Source organism: Charadrius vociferus, unplaced genomic scaffold, assembly GCF_000708025.1.
Source record: "Charadrius vociferus isolate BGI_N301 unplaced genomic scaffold, ASM70802v2 scaffold37, whole genome shotgun sequence".
Classification (NCBI taxonomy): domain Eukaryota; kingdom Metazoa; phylum Chordata; class Aves; order Charadriiformes; family Charadriidae; genus Charadrius; species Charadrius vociferus.
Genome location: NW_009649457.1, coordinates 87,365 through 107,586, shown reverse-complemented (window position 1 = coordinate 107,586; position 20,222 = coordinate 87,365). Strand labels below are relative to the sequence as shown.

At 53.7% G+C, this 20,222-nt stretch overlaps 1 protein-coding gene across 1 annotated transcript in view; it reads left to right on the top strand.

The window, feature by feature from the left end:
* The first annotated feature begins 8,173 nt into the window (after window positions 1-8,173).
* The window catches only part of LOC104290620 (receptor-type tyrosine-protein phosphatase kappa-like), a 23,209-nt gene continuing 11,160 nt past the window's right edge, over window positions 8,174-20,222 (top strand). The window contains exons 1-5 of the mRNA XM_009889737.1: window positions 8,174-8,276; window positions 17,952-18,194; window positions 18,872-19,162; window positions 19,441-19,538; window positions 20,065-20,220. Coding sequence (XP_009888039.1) covers window positions 8,174-8,276; window positions 17,952-18,194; window positions 18,872-19,162; window positions 19,441-19,538; window positions 20,065-20,220 — 891 coding nt within the window. The remainder of the gene's footprint in view (window positions 8,277-17,951; window positions 18,195-18,871; window positions 19,163-19,440; window positions 19,539-20,064; window positions 20,221-20,222) is intronic.

Below are 20,222 nucleotides of genomic sequence, written 5' to 3'. Positions count from 1 at the left end.
GCTCCCCTTGGCATAGGGTTTCTGGTCTTGCTGAGAGGTGCCGTGGGGTGGGGGGGGACGAGTGTTGTGCACAAGCACAAAGGGGATGCTGGGGGTCCTGGGGTCCTCGGTAAAGGCAATGCCAGTCAACCCCTTCCTTGCCATGTTCATGCCGCCCGTTGGGATGGGGATTTTCACCTGCCCGTCAGGTGAGGAACAGTGTTAATGAAAGGCCATGCCAGTATTTGGTGCCTTGGCCGGGTTGATACTGCTCACAGCATTATGCCTGGGCTGGCTTCCCCATGGCAAAGGGGCCCTGGTCTTGCAAGGTTACCTCCTGCTTGTACATCGCTTAGCAGACGTTGCACCATATTTAATTTGTATTTCCCCATTAGAACAAGGTGTCTTGCCTTTATTTATTTCTTTATTTATGATGCATATTAATAAAAAAGGTGCTGATTGAGCTCCCTGCTACACAGCCTTGTGATTTCAGCCCAACCGTCCCTGAGAAGGGTCTGAGGGTTACCTGTGCTGGGACGGTGCACTGCAGGCTTCATCCAGCTTCCACCACAGCCAACACCAGACCTTCGGAAGGAGATAGGTTGCCCCCAGCTATCAGACTTGTCAACTCAGGTTGGCTCGGGGGACTACATCACATCATCAGCTGATGGTATGTCTCGGGGAGACAGTTGTTGTTCGAGGTTCCTTGTCTTTGTTCCTTCTGCATGCTAGCAGGGGACCAAGCAAGTTTCAGACAGGGGTTTACACCATTTCAGTCTGGCACGTGCTTCCCCAGGGTGCCCAGGATGTTGTGAGCAAGGTGTCTGTAGGTGCGGCCAAACTGGAACTTGTAACCTGCAGGCAGTGGGAGGAAGTCCTGAGCAGCGCAGAGAGGTGGCATGAAGGTTGGGTTGTGGGGCTGGAACCCAGAGCCTGGGACAAGCTGGGCATGAGGCTCAGTGGATGTGGGTCACTCACAAGGAAGGGCTCCAGGGCTTTTAAGCTTAGACTTGGAAAAGTATTGGAACTCCAAGTTTTTTGCCCCAAGAGCCCATCCCTTCCCTTTACACCTCAGCAGCTCCACAGAGAAGGGAAGATCTCTGCTTGAGGCTCCAGCCTTTGCTGCAAGGACACCACTCTGGAGCTTGTTGCATCCACATGGACAAACAATCTGCAGTGGTGGAATGAGTCAAAACAGTCAAAAAAAAATCTGGAAATGAAGCAGTGTAAGCCCCTGTCCTGGCTTGAAAAGGCTTGAAGCAGCCAGGGCTTGAACATGGGCTGCCTTAATAAACCTGTCCAATGGAGTGGTGGTCGGGGCAGTGGTCAGCAGAGCAAGGCTGTTCTCCCCACATTCCCAGGTTGGCTCAAATGGGGAAGGGGACCGTGTGCCACAGCAGGAGAGGGGATTTCCAGCTGCCTGTGCTGCTGGCACTGACAAGCAGCAGCCCGCTGGGTGCTGGCTGCCGGGGCTGCCTTGAATGCAGGGCAGGCATGGCAGGGTGGTTAGGGCATCAGAGGGTGCTCCTGCAGAGTTTACAGCTGCTAAAGTCTTCTTCGGGGTCATCTGGCTAAACTCAAGCAGGGTCTGGCTGGTGATTATCCCCAATCAGGGACTGGGCATGGGGCACAAAGCCCGCGAAGCCCGCATGGCTGGAACTCACACCACAATGTGCATGGGGCAGTGGTTGCTAGTGCTGCTGCTGTGGTTGGGTGGCCCAGCTGGTGGCCTGGTCCCAGGAGATCAGCTGTGGGATCCTGATGGGGACATGGGGCCGTGAGTACCGCCGGGAGTAGGCTGACCAAGGAGAGGAGCTGTCGCGTGCTGCTGTGTCCTGGAGATGATGGTCTGGGGATGGCAGCTCAGCCAGCCCCTGGCACGGACAGCTCAGCATCCCTTGGCACCCATTTGGCTGGGACACAGCGGCAGAAAGGTGGGTGCTGTGTGGGTTGTGGGTGGTGATGAAGAGAGGTGCTGGCCCACAGCCTTTGTCAGCATCTCCAGAGTAGATGGGAGCAGGTAAGATGGTCATGCGGTGTGCATGACACCTCCTGGGCGCTTCCCTGAACCCAAACCCACCAACCCTTCACTCTAGCAAATGGTGCAGGTCCCTGGCCTCGTTGCTGCACCAACTAAAATCCCTTCCCAGCCTCCCAGTGGCAGGATGCCTTCCAGGACCAGCCTTGCATCCACTGCCCTCCGTGGGCACAGGGCAGAGCAGTTGCCAGACCCAGCCCAGTGCCCACTTTGCATGGCCTGAGGCGCAGAGAGAGGCTGGGGACAGTTCTGGACCAGCAGTGAGAGGCACACTCAGCCATGTCCCCCTCCTGTGCGGTGCCCTGGAGCAGTGTCGGTGTCCTGGAGCAGCATCATTGTCCTCCAGTCCTACTTCTTGCAGGCAGCTCTCTGCCGCTGCTCGGCAAAGTTGCTCCTGCCCTCCTTGCAGATGTCAGAGTAGGTTTTAGCAAAGAAGTGCTGGTCTCTGGGGATGAACCCTGGGAGCAGAGCACCCGCCATGCAGGAAGCAAAGAGGAGTCCAGCTTCATGGTACAGGGGTCTGCTTTGGGGTGGTGGTGGGGGACTGTGGGATCCAGTGGTGGGGCAGGGGAAAGTATGGGGTGACAGCGTGGCTGGGGGGTGGGTTAAGGGTGCCATGGGAGTCCAGACATGCATGACAACCTGGGGGACATGAGCCAGCTGAAAGAGAGAGACCTGCTGGTGCCAGGTGCTAGGGGGTCCTGGCAGGTCCCTCATGGACCTTCTCTGCTCAGGTCATCAGGACCTGGCTCATCTTCAGGGCAAAGGCTGTGGTCATGGCCCCTAATGCCTGCCAGGGCTGAAGCAATGCTGGCAGCTCCCAGAGGCTGCTGTGGGAGACTGGGAAAGGAGGAGGCACCTGAGCACCAGCAAACTGCCGGGCTGGGGCTGGTGGAGTAAGGGCAGGCAGGGAGAGGTGGGAAGAGGATTCACAGAGGGGGGGACAGGCAGCCCCAAGGTTGAGCATGAGGCCCAGGGGGTCTGCAGCCACAGCAAGCTGAAGGAGAGCTGTCTTCAGACGGGGAACCCTATGGCTGATAGGGTTCCCTCTCTGAGCCAGGATGTCATGAACAGTTTCTAAGGACAGACCTGCAAGCCGTGCCAGCCAGCAAGACTCGCAGGAAAGCAGAGAGTGTCTCATTGAACAGATTCTGTAGCAGCCAGTATCAGGCCCCAGCAGGGGAGTGTGACTGCCGTGTCACCACGATCGCGTGGCGTCTGACAGAGAATAAAGAAGGTTCTGCATTAACACAGCAGATTTTCAAGGCACTAAAAGCTGAGCGAGTGGGGAAGTGTCGATGTGGTGGGAAACGGGCTCATGCTCTGCTGGGATCAACCCTTCTCTTGCGAGGGCTGCAGGCAGCACTGAGCCTGAGAGCAGGTATGGGGCAGACACATGCAGAAGGGAGCATGGGGTGCAAGCAGGGACGTGTGTGTCTGAAGGAAAGACCCACATTTTGGGAGAGGACGGGGAATGCCTTTCCTTCCTGTGCCCCTTCTGTCAGCCAGACCCCATCCCCACCCTGCCAGCATCCAGCAGGCAGTGACACATCCCCAGGTCCCACAAGGCTCCATGCAGCAGCCGTGCCGTACAGGGCAGGGGCTGCCAGGCTGGGGATGGGCACGCAGATGGCTCTGACCTCTGCAACCACTGCCCTGGGGACATCAAACCATGTATGAGCTCACATTAACGCCTGAGAGCTTTGTGCATGCTCAAAACAGCTGAACATCCAGCTTCCAGACTAGCCCAGCTGCAGCATAGCTTGGGGACAAGCCAGCTCCCTGCACCGTGGCTATCCCAGCCCAGGGTCCCAGGAGCTGCTTCCCAGGTCCCTGGTTTGTTGTGCCTTCTCCCGTGGCAGCAGCCCAGGCGTGCTGAGCCAGGGCCAGACTCTGAGGCGCTGCTCAATTCCCCTTCAGCCGGAGGAAGGTCACCACTGTGGTTGCGGCACCGTCCTGGGACTCAGCACTGAAATCGGCGTCTGCCGTGTGGACTTCCTTCCTCGGCCCCTTCCCTGACTCCCTCTCTGCCTCAGTGCCCCCATCTGTACAATGAAACCCCCGAGGTTTCCTCTGAATGAACTTTAGCGGCAACATTGCCCACGAGTGGCTTTCACGCTCCAGAGCCCCTGTTTCCCCTTGCTGCGATGCTCATGGGACATGAGTCTGTCTCTGCACGCCATCAGCTGTGTGCAGTCCATGGGTGGCTTTCTGCGGGAGGTTTAGGTGAGGACAAGCTAGGTGAGGTAAGCTAGGTGCTGCTCCTGGAGGAGCAGGGGAACGCAGGGGAGTTGCACATGTGGGTGCAGGCACCAAGTTCCAGCTGCAGGCAGGAGGCCAGGAGCAGGCAGGAGCCCTTTCTCCAACGTGTGGCCCCAGCAATGGGGTCGCTGCTTCAGAAGGGGGATCCAAACCCTTCTGCACCACAGTTACACCTTTGGGAACAGGAATCCCAAACAAAAGGAAGAGGCAGGGTGTAGTACTACTGCCGCTGGTCTTCCAGCATCCCGATGGCTGGTTTGCAATACCAAGCAGAGGCGAGCAAGGCGTTGGCGTGTGGGTCCTCCACGTGCACCACAAGGCCAGGGGGAAAGATGGGGAACTGAGCTCTCTGCAGGAATGGACAGAGCACGTTCTCAGGAAAGGGCTGCCCGCTGCTGATGGCCGCAACAAAGTTCGTTTCCATGACCCTACATAATCATCAAAGATTGAAAAGTCCCGTGACATCTTGTTCAGCTTCAGAAAGGGGAAACGCTGAAATGAGGAAACTTGGATGAAGTGAAGCAAAAAAAAGCAGCATGGATACACAGTGTCCAGCAAACTTGCAAAGATTTAAAGTAGCCGTTCAGGGCATCTGTTATCAAAAGGTAGAGAGGAACCAGCAGGGCTAACCACCAGTGCCAGAGGTTATTCAAAAGAAAGAGGCCCTTTCAAAGAGCTGAAGTCATATCAAGATGGCAAAAAATAGTATCAAGCAGGTAAGATGTAACAGCTTGATAAGACACACAAAAAAGAGAGAGAGGAACATCCTGTGGAAGTGGCCAGCAGTCCTTTTTGCAAACACTTCAAGAGCTCCAATTCTGCCACAAAGTCTGTGGGGTCAATGGGAGAGCATGTCCTCGCAGCGGAGGAGTGACGTCCCTCAGGGTGGCACGATTGCTGTGAAAGGTGGCTCAAATGCCAGCGCACTGGCAGGTTTGTAGCAAAATGGGACACATGCGTGGCAGCTGGACCCTGGCGTCGCAGCAGGACACAGGTCCCTGCCTACACCCCACTGAAATACACCCTGCTGAAATACACCCTGCCCGTCCTCCCGGCTGTGCCAGATCTGCCGGGTGCGGTCTGCGATGGGGTGACATGGGGGAGGCAGTGGGACCTGCCAAACCAAGAAGCCCACGTCCTGTCTTGTTGGAAACAAACCAAAGCTGTCTTTGTGGCTTTGCATTTGCCTTGTGTGACCAGAGCTGGTAGCTGCTGGACCCGCTGGAGAAGGTGGATGCAACACCCCTCCGTCTTCTGTGCGAGAGCCTGGGTTACACTCAAGGCTGGATTTTTCTGATGTGGACAAAAGGGAAGTGTGAAGAGCGAGAAAGCAACAGACCTTCCTGGCAACTGCTTGGTCCACACTTCCTCCATGGCTTTTGAGGTTTCAGATGGAGTAATAAAGGGCTTTTGGAGATATACGGTTAACGTGGGAGCTGACAACCATTGTGCTGGGAGTGGTGCACAGAAATTTTTTTAGTCTTTTTTGATTTATGGAATTTCTCTACTTGTTTTCCAAAGATCCTCCAAATGAGGAATCTATTCCTACTGATATAGTTTGCTTTTGCAGCTCTTTAATTATTTCTTGAGAGACCCAGAAGCACCAAGGGGCAGGGAGAGGTGATGTCTGAGTTGCTACTGTTCCTGGAAGCAAAGGAGCAGTTGCTTCCCCCTACCTCCCTAAATTCCCACTAAGGTGGACCACAGCTACCTCCTGGCTACATCCCAGGATGCACCCTGCTGCAATGCAGGGTCCTGACCTGCGCTTGCAGCCCCAGGGTGCCTCTGCTAGGGCAAGCGTGTTTGGCTATGGTGAAGTCTCTACAGGTAAGCTTCATAGTCTGAGCAATTATGGTCCCTGGGTGGGACCACTCACCCTGCCAGCTCTGTTGTGGGAAGAGATAAAACACCGACAAGGGAGAAGAGGCTGAGACTGCTGTCCTGAGCATAGGAGGGCACAAAGAAGGTAGTGGGGAAACACTCCAGCTCTATCCCTGAGAGGTAAAAGGCTGCTGGAGTGTCTGCCCTCGAGCACTATCATTGCAGGAAAAAAAAAAAAAAAAACAAAACAAGGCTTCTACCATGTTTTGCTCAGGGTCAGATTTTTGGAGTGGCTGGGGAGAGTGTATTTGGAGAGGGCCATCCCACACTGACCTGCTCGATGCTGCTGAATAAAGGTGTTGCAGAGTGTGCAAATTGAGCAGAGGATGTGCATCAGCAGAAAGCAGAGCCTGACCCCAGGCTTGGGAGTACAGGGCTGCTGTGGTTTAACCCCAGCCAGCAATTAGGATGACAAAGCAGTTCACTCACTCCCTTCCACCTGCCTCCCCCCAGTAGGATAGGGAGGAGAAGGAGAAAAAGGAGAAAAACCCATCATGGGTAGAGATAAAGACAGCTTAATAGAACAGTAATGGAAGAGGAATAATAATAATAATAATAATAATAATAATAATAATAATAATAATAATAATAATAATAATAATAATAATAATAGACTATACAAAAAAAGTGATGCAATGCAATTGCTCTCACCACCCGATGATCGATTGCCCAGCCCATTCCGCACAGTGATCGTGGGTTTCTACCTCCTGGCCAACCCCCATTTCTACACTGACCATGATGTCTGTGGTATGGAATAATCCTTTGGCCAGATTGTCCTGTCTATGCTCCCTCTCAGCTTCTATGGGAGGCTGAAAAATCCTTGTCTTAATATCATAGAATCATAGAAATGTCTAGGTTGGAAGAGACCCTTGGGATCATCGAGTCCAACCCTACTCTACAAAGTTCCCCCCTACACCATATCTACATATGAGAATTAATTAGCAACAACTAAAACAATATGTGTTGTATCAGCATTATTCTTATACTAAATCCAAAGCACAGCAGCTACTAGGAAGAAAATTAAGCCCGTCCCAACTGAAACCCAGACATGGGCCTTGCTGAAGAGCCTTATAAAAAGGAAGGCCATCACAAGGGGCCACAGCCCTGCTGTGAAGCCTCAGAAAAAGATGTCAGGGCTTGTTTTTCTCCCAGCTCTGTGTTTCAGCTGGGATGTGGGCCAAGCACAATCCAGCAAGGGCTGCTGGGCAGCTGGGGAAGCCGGAACACAAATTCATCGACTCCTGCCCTGGGCCGCTTCTGATGGTGGGGCTTGCTGCCATGGCCAGTGCCACCAGCTGCACAGACAGACTCACCAGCAGCCCCTTCCCTGCCCACTGCTGCGCCTGTGCCACCTTCTGACCACTTCACGGTCATTCCCTCTTCTAGCATGTGTCAGCAACACAACCTGCCGCAGCACTTGGGTTCCAGGTCCCCAAGGCTTTCGCCAGCTTCTTCCCGAGCATCTGCTTTCCTGCCCGTGGCAGACACTGCCAGGTAAAGATCATCAGTGCATTTCAGAAGTCCCTTTTATTACAGTCCTTATCAAGAAGTAACAGAGTGAGGGCTGTCCTGACGTAGTCTCTGCTTGACTTTACCACGTGAGTATGGAAGCTACATCTTTCTGCAAAACCCGGAGGACCATGAACCAGCACAGCTCACAAGTCCTTCTGAGACTGCTGAGATCTGTGCCAGGAGAGGAGGCAACATAGCTGCTGTGGCTAGTAGTTGTTCCTGCCAGAAAGCCTGAAAACTCTGGTTTTCAGACAAGAGACCAGAGAGCAGCAAGATTGCAAAAGGGGTGTGAAGCTGCCCCGGTGCACAGAAGAGAAGAATGAAAGCGGCGCTGACACTGGTGGAGGTTCCCTCTCCAATGAGGAAGCCTCTTGCACCAGATGTGATTTCTCTGCGTGGCTGTTTCCTTTCTGTGCTTGCACCTCTTGCAATCAGACGGGTGTGCTGTGGGGCACCCAGCGGGGCTGAGATATCAGTCCTGCCCTGGGAGCATAAGCAAACATGGCCCTGCGATGGGTATTTCCCATGCTCCTCACAGCTCTGCTGGCAGCACTGGAGCAGGACGAGCCGGACACCAACTTCTCCAAAGTACCGCAGGAAACAGGTAAGAAGTGCTCGGTCCTCATCCCGCAAGAGAAGGTTTCACTGCTCTCCTGCTGCAAGGTTGCTGTGTTTCTTTACTGCATGCTAGATGCAGTAGCTGTATCAGAGAGGACTGGAGCTGATGTTCATACCGGGGCCTGAGACACACAGGCATTAGTTGGGTTGTGGTGGGGTGAAGCTCTGTTTGGGGACGGAGAGCGGTAAAACTCAGTGTATTGGAAAAGCCTCCTCAGGGGCTGTATCATTCCTCCCTGGAGTGGGCAGCGTCCCTGGGAGCAGCAGGTAGCTATCTGTCTTTGCATGGTGTGTAGATGCCATGTCCTCACTGCACTGGAGATGGGTGCTGGTGCCTAGAAAAGACCTGGAAGAGCTGTGAGCGGAAGCCCTGTGTTCTCCAGGGCACCCTGTGGGAAGAAGTTATTATGCATTGGGATTGCTCTTTAACGGGCTTTCTTGGTGCCAGAGGGGCAGGGCACCCCCAGAGTTTTGATGGGCTCTTCCTACACAGGCTGCAGAGTCAGTTACCGGGTATCTTCAGGCTCACATGTTATCTGACCTCCCAGAAGGCTGGTGGATCAGTTCAGCGTGGCACTGTCTGGGGTTTGAGCTGTGGTCCAGGGGCCATGACATTGCATTGCTCTGCACTGTCTGAATTGGAGTATTTCTCTAAACTAATTTTGCTGGAGCTAAGTGATGAAAGCCATTACACTAGCATCTACTTCTATTGCCCTGACCCACAGCCGGGACGTGTCTGAGCTGACGCAGGCTAGAGAAACCTGCTGATTAAGGACCCTGGCTATGATAGAGGCCAGAGAATGTGACCAGGACCTTTAGTTGCTGATCTGAAGTGATGGCAGGGTCTGTACTGTGTCATATGAATGATAGGATCCTGTTCCCATGGAAAATGTGTCCCTGTGGTTGCAGGGAACGTTGACAGCGCACTGTCACTCAAAAAACAAGGGCTAAACATGCGACCAAGGTTATCCTCCTGCCCAGAGTGGCTTCCCCTTGCTCAGATCCCCCAGTGAAGCTGTCCTCTCAGGCCAGCATGTGCAACCGTGACTGAGCATTGCATGATTCTCCAGCTTGTTTGCGTGGTGCACGCTAAGGCCAGGAACTGGCTGTATCATATGCTGTGGGATGCAGTGGGGACCTGTTGGCCAGCAGACTCTTGGCACACTCTGCCCATCTCGGTCACCCAGCTGTCCCTGGAGGAATCTGGGGCTGGCTGCGGCAGAGACGGTATTGCTGAGTTTGCACCTTGGTGTTTGTGAAAAGAGGAACCAAGACAAAAACATTTGGCAGCAGCAGCCAGCAGTGCAGGCAGCCCTGCCTGCATCCTCAGCACGTGGGCTTGTTCCATCGCGAGACCTGTGCCGAGGTCCCCACTGGATGGATCAGGGGCCTTCTTTCACTAAGGGACAGGACAAGGGGGATTTGGCAGCAGCAGCCAGCAGTGCAGGCAGCCCTGCCTGCATCCTCAGCACGTGGGCTTGTTCCATCGCGAGACCTGTGCCGAGGTCCCCACTGGATGGATCAGGGGCCTTCTTTCACTAAGGGACAGGACAAGGGGGATGGCCAGGCTGGGGCTGGAGAGTCCTTCCCATCCCCATGAGGGTGGAATGGGCTTCTGCGGGGCAGACAGTAGCAGTGAGGCAGGGCAAAGCCGTTGGGAAGAGATTAGGGACATGGGAACAGAACATGGCCCAAAGGTCCCCCTTTCCTGAGCATCTGCCATGACCCTGGCACATGTAGGGTACAATCAGGGAGGGGTAACAGCCCCGTGGGGACAGTAGACAAGCTGCTCCCATTGCACATTGCTGTGCCCTCCCAGGCATCCAAAAAATCCCCTGCACACTTGGGGAGCACCAGGGTGCCGGGTAATGTCGGGCTGTCCCCTTTCAGTGTGCCAAAATTGCTGGGCTGCCTTTCCCAGCTCGCCCTGTCTCTCCCCCCCAGCACTGAGCACCAGCAGCACCGGCTCCTGAAAAGTCGCAGGCATGGCAATTATTTTGGGGAAGGGCCGTGGGCCATGAAGCTTGGCAGCTGCCAAGCAAACGGGGCCAGACGGCATAGCTGTGTTCCAGCGCTGGGTGGGAGTTGAGGGGACACGGTGGTGCCACTGGGAGCCCGGGGAGGAGCAGAGCAGCTGCAGGCAGAGGATGTGGTCGGTGCCTGTTGTACAAGAGCAAACCAGCGCAGCACTGCTGCTCTGCTCACCACGTCACAGGGCACCAGGCACGGAGCAGGATGTGTTGTCTCATTGTCCTATTGTCACCTTATTGTCTTACTGTGCTCTTCTCACAGGGCTTTTCTCTCCCCTGAGATGCCTCACCTGTACGAAAGCCTCATCTCCTTACAGTCCCCGTGTGCCCGAGAGGCAGGTGGAGAAGCTTTTAGGGGATGCTTTCCTCGCTGGCCCTGGCCCCTTTCTCGCCAGCCTTGCTTGACTTTACACAGTGATTTAGTAGCAGCTGACAACAAGCCCTAACTGGGACCGTAGCTGCAATGCCTGGTGGGTGGGAGGGTGCTAGGTAAAATAAGGCCACACTCGAACCAAAAGGTTTGGTGTCAGTGGGACTTGAATTTCAAACAGTGCCTAGAGTAAATCCTGTGGGGAACACAAACGCTCAGAGAAGCTGCGGAGAAGCGCCTTGGGGCTGGACACCCTTGGTGCTGCGAACTGTGTGCTCCACCACGCTTCCACTTCCCGTTACCAGAGCACAGATTCAGGAAACAAGTATTTCGCATTGTGTTCCTGAAACTGTGTCGGATGTCCTTTTGCATGGCAGAGCAGTACCGGTTACAGCGCTGCCATTTCCTTCTCCTTCCCGCGGTGACTTGTTCGGTGTCCTTCTTCACCGCCTCCTTTCCTTGGCACCGCTCACAAGCAGAGCAGCCCCAAGGTCTCTCTGCCCCTTCCCGAACCTCACACTGCCCATCGCTCTTAAAGACCTGCTCCGCAGCTTTGGTTGCTAGCGACGAGAGGCTTTAAGACCCATGCATGTCTTCTCGGTGGTTTACAATACCACTCTCCACTGGTGGAAACAGTGCTTGCTTTTCTTAGCTCCTCTCGGCACGCACATGGCATCAAACACAGCAAGACTCCAGCGCGCTTTGCTGTTACCTCTGTTAGCTGCTGAGCTGCCAGGGGAAAAGGGTTGAACTTTGCCTGCTGCTCCTTAGATTTTACTTTGGGTTTTTTTTATTTATTTTATTCTTCTTGTATGGGATAAAACGATGTAAGAACGTATATCTTTTGCTGGTAAGCAAAGCGCTGAACCCAGGAGCCTGACCTGAATTACCAGCACAGCTATTTCTCCTTTCTCCTGATCCTCCCTGACGTCTGCTTCTGGAGCATGCTGGGGCTTTGTTTTGCCTGCCAGGCTCATAACTCCTTTGCAGCAGGGACAGACAGTCCAGATACTTTTGTGAAATGCTTACTATATTCATGGGTATTAAAGAATATTAACAAGGAGGGTATTCACTGAATAGCGTCAGCTAACATAACGGTTAATCTCTGGCTATATGAGGCAAACGGACTAACATTTTGCTACCCCTTCTGCCTAGGCATTTGGCATTCTCCGTTTTGCAGTGAGCACACACTGTACGTTACAAGAGGTGCCTGTTTGGTCACGTCTACACCATATTTTCCATGCAGAAATTTCACTTGTCTCAGCCTCTTTCCTATAGCTGGGGGTGGAGGTCCTGTGGGCGGCAGTCTGCATACCACAGCATAGGGTAAAAAACAGTGTCTGATGACTGCTTCTTTACTGTTCCGGATGCTGTTAGTCCCTACAAGGCTAGAAGCTGAGTGTTTCTTTCCCCTTTATCTCTGAGCACCCTCCCTTCTCCAGCAGTGCCCTGTCCCCCCACGCAGAGGCACGTGCATCCGTCTCCTTTGCACAAGTGGTGAACTCCAGCCTGGTGGAGATCCGACACCTTCTGACTCATGTGTGCCGCACAGCTCCCCATGGCCACCACCAAAGCACACAAACAGCCACCCTGGGCAGAGCAAAGTCTCCTTTCCTCCAAGGAGATCTTTTCCCATGGCAAATGTTACGGAGTGACTGGGGAAGGGGCAAGGACAGAGGTGTCCCCCCCCAGCCTGTTCATCTTGACTGCACCCAGCGGTCATGGATTGGTTTCTCCCAGTGAATCTCAAGTGATAACCACATGCCTGCTAGGCTTGGACATCATAGAGAAGGGAGGCTGAATTGGGTTGTATTCAGCGATGTTCTTGAGACAAAACCAGACGTGGACTAAAAGTGTCTTCTCTTCTGTGGGGAAGCAGAGACTTCTAGGCTTTACCATCAAGCAGTCATCAGAAATGCCACCAGGAAGGGTTCTGAGCTCTATGAGCTGTGGGCTCTGCCTGCCTTTGCTGATCTCTCCTACCCAGCCCTCGGGGTCTGCGCGGTGTGGTCCATGCCCAGCCTGGGTCCAGGTGCTGTATCAGCCCCTGCCTGCCCCACGTGAACACGGAACAGCTATTTCTGGCAGGCCAAAGTGCACAGGGGAACCTCCAAGGAAGAAAAAAGGGGGCCAAATGACCACCCCTACAGCTCAGAGGGGTCGGAAAGGAAAGGACGAGTTGCAGAGGATAGTCATCCCGCTGGTGCTTGCAAGGCGCTCCACAGGCACAGCCAGGTGCAAGGAGGGAGCAAGAGGGTTTGCCCACAGGACTGCTCACCGGGGTAGTCCTTGTGCCCAAAGGGCAGATGTGGCCACTGACACACTGCTGGCACACGTGCGGTCTTTGCAGAGCCACGTTTCAGTCATCTGCCCTTGCCTGATGCTGCACAGGGTTGCAGCAGCGTCTCATGCCTAAGCAGACACCACTGGGAAGACTGAGGAAGCCCTGGAGCAAAACTGCACCTCTGCTAGGACCTTTTCACCTAGGAAAAAAAAAAAAAAAAAAAAAAAGAAGAAAAGGGAGAAGATGCTGATGCCTCTGGGAAAGGATTAGGGCTGATAAATGCACAGGTTTAAGAGAAGTGATTCACTGGAGCCCTGGTGAAGGTGGCCAGCCTAGTCAGAAACGTGTGGCTGCAGCGCCAGCTCAGCCCAAGGGATCCCTTCACACCCACTTGCAGGCTGGGAGCCTTACACAGTGCTTCAGTGAATCACCCATAACTAAGACATGGAAAGGCTGGATCAGTTCTAAGTGCCTGGCAACAGTAATTAGTATAATGCTGAATATTCCCAATTTCAGCATGCAGAACCTTCACCTTTTAGTAAAAAAAGAAAAAAAAAAAAAAAAGCATAATCTTTAAACAAAGGCTAATTCTTTTTTATACTACAGTAACTCTGCACTGTATTATACTGCTAAAGCAGCAACCATGAGATGTGGCCTTTTTAAACATAGTGTTACCCCTGGTCTCTGTAAGGAAGCACCGTACAAGGTCCAAAACCTCCTTCATGGCTGGATCAGCAGCAAATGCTTTGCTACATCAAGGGTACTACAAGTTTTGGTGGGCTAGGAGCAAGGCAGAGCTCTGGCATACATCTGCAACCACCCTTGCCAGCAGAGCATCGCTGTTTGTAGGAAGACGCTGTCCCAGATATCTCTTGAAATCTGCACCTGTGTCAGCAGGTTGCGCACGAAGGAAAATTTCCCTTTCCCTCCTCATTTCCTGCCCAGCAGGTTGCCATCTCCTCTGCTGCTGGCAGGTTTTGTGCCACTGCGGGGACTGTAACAGCTATCAGGAGGCGTGGAAGGAAGTACTTGGAAAAAGAAAAGCAACAAGCCCCATTTGCACTGAAGGTCAAGACTGGGCCAGTCTGGGAGAGGCCAGCTGTGCCCATGGGCACTCACAGCCCCCTTGGCTCCAGGGGCTGTCTCCACTGGAGGAGTTTCATTCCCTCAAACTGCTTCTTGCTCGAGATCAGGCCCTGCAAACCTCTTTTCGATTGTTCAGTTGCTGTTGTGACTTTAAGCTGGAAGGATCCCCACCAAGGAACACACTTTGTACAGGCAAGATTTTGGGCCCTGAAATGCAAAGTGAAATATCGGAAACACCTTCACAAGTAGCTCTCACCTGCCTGAACGAACCGCTGCTCGATTTCTCAGTCTGGTGGAATTTATTCAAGTTATTTGGCAGGGGCTTTTTTCTGGCTGAGATGACGTGTCTATTGTGGTCTGTTGGACTGCTGCACAATGAGTGCAGAGCAATCATGGTTTTGTGGTGAGTCCCAATGCCGTTTGGATGTGTTGGGAGGCAGTGTAAACTCACTGTGCTCACCTGGCAGCACTCTGGTGACTTTGCACAGCATTTCGGTACTTACAGATTAATTTGTTGAATGAGGAGAGCTCACAGAGAGGTACATTACTTATTACATGAAAATTGGTATCTGGTCAAAGGGTAGAGACCCAAATTAGTGCCATGCAGAGAGACAGCAGCACTTCTGTCTAGAAACTAATGGAAAATGAATACGAAGATTTACTTCCACCAATTGCCCAATCTACATACTGCAAAACGCAACTAAACATGCAGTTAGTTAAATACATACCTGCAGCCCTTGTTGAGTCCTTTCTGCCAACCCAGATGTAGGGGTGCTGCCCCTCCTGGGTGAGGATGGGAGGGATATGGGACAGGTGGTACCCAGTCCTAGGAGCCAGGAGGCATTTTGGGCAAGGAATGGAAAGGAGAAAAGAACAAGTGTAACCTGCAGAGAAAAAGTGAATTGGCAACTTGAGTGGGCTTTTTATTGCAAATGAGCATGCACATGGCTGTGAACAGCTCGTGCCCAGCAGGATGACAGGAATGCAGGTGAGTGGCACCAGCACAGACTCACGAGGGCTGGTGCACTCCCACAGCCCCTGTCTTTGGGGGAGAGACCACAGGAGAGAGCAGCATCCACCGGGCTGCTGGATCCTGCTGGCTGGGATGCATTTCCAGCGGGACCCAGACCTTGTGGAATGGGACTGCCACCTGCAAGGGTAAGAACAGCCCAACACCACCCTAATCCCAAGGTCCTAAGCTGACAGCAGACCCTCTGTGACGTGGTCATGTCTCAGCCCTACCTGGTGACAATCCAGGACCTGGATGCCTTGGCTTTCTTCCCTGTCCTGGTAATGCCAGGTCTCCTTATATCTCAGCACCTTGCCATGGGCAGCTGCCAGGGGTGTGTGCTCCTGGGGAGGGGTTCAAAGGCAGGAACAAGCATGACGGCACTGTGTACTACTGTAAGCCCAGCGCCTTCAAACAGTTCCTGGGCATATGGCCAAGGCGGTGGGAGCAGAAGGACCTCTGTGTGAAGACTGGGGATGATCCCAATCCCTGGTCAGCCTTACCCAAACAGTTCCTGAGTGGGAAGCCTACCTGTCTGTAGGGATGGATGGGATTGCTCTTGAGATGGACTGCTGCCACTGTTAACTCTGCTCTAGGCTGCAAGAGAAGGATTTGGAGTCGAATGTGGTAACGAAACAAGCTGGACAGTGTCAAAATCAGGGCAACAAACCACACAGCAGACCTCTTTCCAACCTGTTTACACCTTCTTCTTCTCCTCTGTGCAGAGGGATGTGAGCAGCCCCAGTGGGACTCAAAGCTCCGCTTTACCCCAGCGCAGAGGTTTTACAGGCTTAGTGAAGAGGTGACACTGAACTGCTCTGTGAAGGACTCTCTTCACCTTGCTGTGATCAGATGCGCAAAAGGGACATCTCCAGGTTGGAAGTACGCTTGGGAGGTGAAGGACATTCAGGGAACATGGCATCCAGTGGTAGAGAACCTGACCTGCTCCATGGGTAAGTGGAGGAGCAGTAGGTCTCCCCTGCTACATGTGCTTCTCCCCGAGGAGGGACCTTTGACATCCTGTCATATCCATGAGACACCTTGGCCACAGAGATGGGCCCAAAGTGGCAGCAGTCTCCAAGATATGGAGTGACAGAAACCTTCAGTGTGGGACAGGTTTTGTCACTGCCCCTCCATCTCCTCCCTGTCCGCTCCCAAGTTGCAAGCTATGCGGAAGTTAGAGGAGGCCAGATCCTGCCCCTCAGTTCACCTCTCTCCCAGTATTCTATATCACCGCCTTTCCCAGGCACACACTCCTTTCCTGCACTTGAGGGCCCTTGGGTTTTTCTCATGGTGTTGAATGCTAACACCACAGTTAGTCACGGCAAAGCCTCAGCCCCCTCCTGCCTGAGCATCCCCTTTTCCTGAGAAGGACTCTCACACTTTTGCCCTGACAGGAAAGTGCTCAAAACCCCAGTGGGATAAAAGAGTCCAGTTTCCATTAAGCAAAAAAGTTTACAAACTGAATAAAGAATTCACACTGACCTGCCCTGAAGATCTTGAGCCATCCTTCCCCAAGGTCAAATGTGCAAGGGATTTTCAACGAGTCAGTTCTGGAGAACCAGCCTATGGAGAAACCTGGTGGGGCAGGAACAGCACAGGTGCCTGGATGTACATTGAGAGGGCCGTAGAGTGTATTGGTAAGTGAAACAGCAGCACCTCTCCCATGTCCCCTCTCTACCTTCGCCCTCAACAGCTGTGTGACATTGCCCAGCTGAGCAGCAGGGATGCCACCATACCTCCTTGACACTGTTGCCTGTACAAACTGTTGAAGAGGACAGCCCAGGCAGGAGACAACAGAGAAGGTAGTACCAGCCAGGCAAGCTTGGCAACTCCTGCAGTGTTTCCTGAGCAGTACAGAAACACAGTCCCTTCCCAGTAAGTCTTGCTGAGGGGTCACATACTGACATGTCTCCTTGCCTCTCTCTTCAGCAGCTGGAGCAATTTCTGGGGGTTGATGATACCCCACCACCTACTCCTTGCCCCACCTCCTTGAAACTTTCCACCCCAACTAACATCCACTTCCACTTCTGCCAGGAACTTGTCCAAAACCCCAGTGGGACTCAAAACTCCAGCTGGCACCCGACCAGCAGAGTTACAAGACAAACGAAGAAGTGGTGCTGAGCTGCCCTGAGGGTTTCCAGCCATCCTTCACCAAAATCAAATGTTTGGTTGAGGAGCAGCCCACCAACTATGGGAAACCTGCACACAGAGGAGTCTGGCGTGGAATGAACAGCAGAGGTTACTGGATCGGCATTTGGTCTGGATAAAAGACTCCAATTTGTACCCAGCAAGGACAGTTATGAAGAGAATGAAGTACTGACGCTGACTTGCCTTGGAGATCTTGAGCCATCCTACCCCAAGGTCAAATGTGCAAGGGAATTTCTGCGAGTGATTTCTGGAGAACCAGTCTATGGAGATACCTGGTGGGGCAGGAACAGCACAGGTGCCTGGATGTACATTGAGAGGGCCGTAGAGTGTATTGGTAAGTGAAACAGCAGCACCTCTCCCATGTCCCCTCTCTACCTTCGCCCTCAACAGCTGTGTGACATTGCCCAGCTGAGCAGCAGGGATGCCACCATACCTCCTTGACACTGTTGCCTGTACAAACTGTTGAAGAGGACAGCCCAGGCAGGAGACAACAGAGAAGGTAGTACCAGCCAGGCAAGCTTGGCAACTCCTGCAGTGTTTCCTGAGCAGTACAGAAACACAGTCCCTTCCCAGTAAGTCTTGCTGAGGGGTCACATACTGACATGTCACCTTGCCTCTCTCTTCAGCAGCTGGAGCAATTTCTGGGGGTTGATGATACCCCACCACCTACTCCTTGCCCCACCTCCTTGAAACTTTCCACCCCAACTAACATCCACTTCCACTTCTGCCAGGAACTTGTCCAAAACCCCAGTGGGACTCAAAACTCCAGCTGGCACCCGACCAGCAGAGTTACAAGACAAACGAAGAAGTGGTGCTGAGCTGCCCTGAGGGTTTCCAGCCATCCTTCACCAAAATCAAATGTTTGGTTGAGGAGCAGCCCACCAGCTATGGGAAACCTGCACACAGAGGAGTCTGGCGTGGAATGAACAGCAGAGGTTACTGGATCGGCATTTGGTCTGATGTGGAGTGCATTGGTAAGGAAGGCATCAGGAGCTCTCTTGTCTGCCCAGCTCTACCCCAAACTGAATGATTGTTGATATCCCACCACCCACCCCTGACCCAGCTTGCCACCCCCCACCTCGACTAACACCCAATTCCATCTTTACCAGGAACGTGCCCAAAACCCCAGTGGGACTCAAGACTCCAGCTGGCACCCGACCAGCAGAGTTACAAGACAAACGAAGAAGTGGTGCTGAGCTGCCCTGAGGGTTTCCAACCATCCTTCACCAAAATCAAATGTTTGGTCAAGGAGCAGCCCACCAGCTATGGGAATCCTGTACACAAAGGAGTCTGGCGTGGAATGAACAGCAGAGGTTACTGGATCGACATTCGGTCTGATGTGGAGTGCATTGGTAAGGGAGGCATCAGGAACAGGACAGTACTTTGCAGGGGTGGGATGCTGGGAATGTGTCTGGGTGAGAGTCAGCATGGGAGGGTCGTGGGAGTCCCCTGGGACCGGTGCCATGAGGTTTAATGACCTGGAAGCAGCTCCTGCAAGGCCGGGAAGAAATGTGTACCATTGCGCTCTCCCAAAGCACCAAAGGGGTGCTTTTTCCTCCCTCCCAGCTGGGTAGGAAGCAGGACTGTCTGAACTTGCAAGGCTGGAAGGGGAAGGGAAGGAAGTAACTCTCTTGCAATGCCTCTTTCACAGGGGACTTCCAAGTTGTCCCCGGGTCTTTGGAGATTTCCAGCACCAGTATCAAGCTGAACTGGACCTGCAGGCTCCCCAATGCCTGCCAGTACATGTGGGCCACGTGCCGTCTGGCCATGCCTTCCTCCCCTCCCTGCGAGCCTGAGGAGGTGAGGGGAGAAGAGATGCTACACGGCCAGGAGGGAACATTCACCTGTCCCCCTCTGCAGCCCTTCACTGTCTACAGTGTCACCATCTCCAGGGACCCCAGCACGAACCTGTACACACTGATCTTCACAACAAAGGAAACGGGTATGTGTCTGTCTACATGAAATGTAAATGTCCCCTTTGCTGAGCAGCTCAGCATGGTCATCAGATTCCTGCAATAATGATCCTGGGATTGGGGCTGATCAGATCCTGTGAGGCACTGGGGAAGGAGTTGTGCAGGGCTTGGAGCACAGCACTTCCCTTCCTCACTCTCCCCCTCCTCACCACACCATTGCTGCTGCTGCAACTGTGGCACATTCAGTCTTTGTGGTGGACAAATCCTCACTGGCCCCATGCATGACCCCTTCCTCCTGTGCTTCCAGTGCCAGACAAACCAGAGAAGCTGTGGCTGGATCCTAACACGGGGTCCCTCACGTGGAATCCACTGCCCTCCTGCAAAGGGAAGATCATCGGATACCAGGTACCAGGGGACCATGGAGTCCCCACAGTCCCTCTCACCTTGCCAGGTGCCTCCTGCCTGGAGCTCTGTACAGGCAGCCTGGGGAGAGCAGAGAAGGGAAAGCCGTGATGACCGTGGGAGGAAATAGCAGTTCAGGGCTCCTCTGGTGGGGGAAGTCACCACAGTACCTGCAGTGTTGCAATACCATGCCAGTGACCTGGCCTCAAGCTCATTACGTGTACCTCTGCAAAGGAACAGCCTCCCTCTTGCCCTCAGCTCTTCACAGATGCTTGGTCCTTTGCTCGCAGAGGCAGCCACTCTGACGTCTTGAGCATTGGTTCCAGATTCCTCCTCCTCCTATCTGCTTGGAGGTCCACGCATGGGGCCAACGCTCCTGCCAGTTCCTCGCTGGGAGCTTTCCACAACTGGAGCAGTCATGGGGAAGAGGAGGCTCGCTGGGGTGCTTGGCTCTGTCTCGGTGCGCTGCGGGCAGTTCCCAGAGGGCAGGTGGGAGCTGCTGCCCTCCAGCTCTGTCTCCTCTCCCCAGCTGAACATCACCACGAGGAGCACGCAGGACAGTGGCTTCCTGGAGGTGGAGAGGCTGCGGCTGAGCAGCTCCGTCACTGAGCACCCACTGACCCAGCACAGCCCTGGCAGCAGCTACGTGGTGACGATTCAGGGTCTCACAGCCGCCGGAGGCGGGGC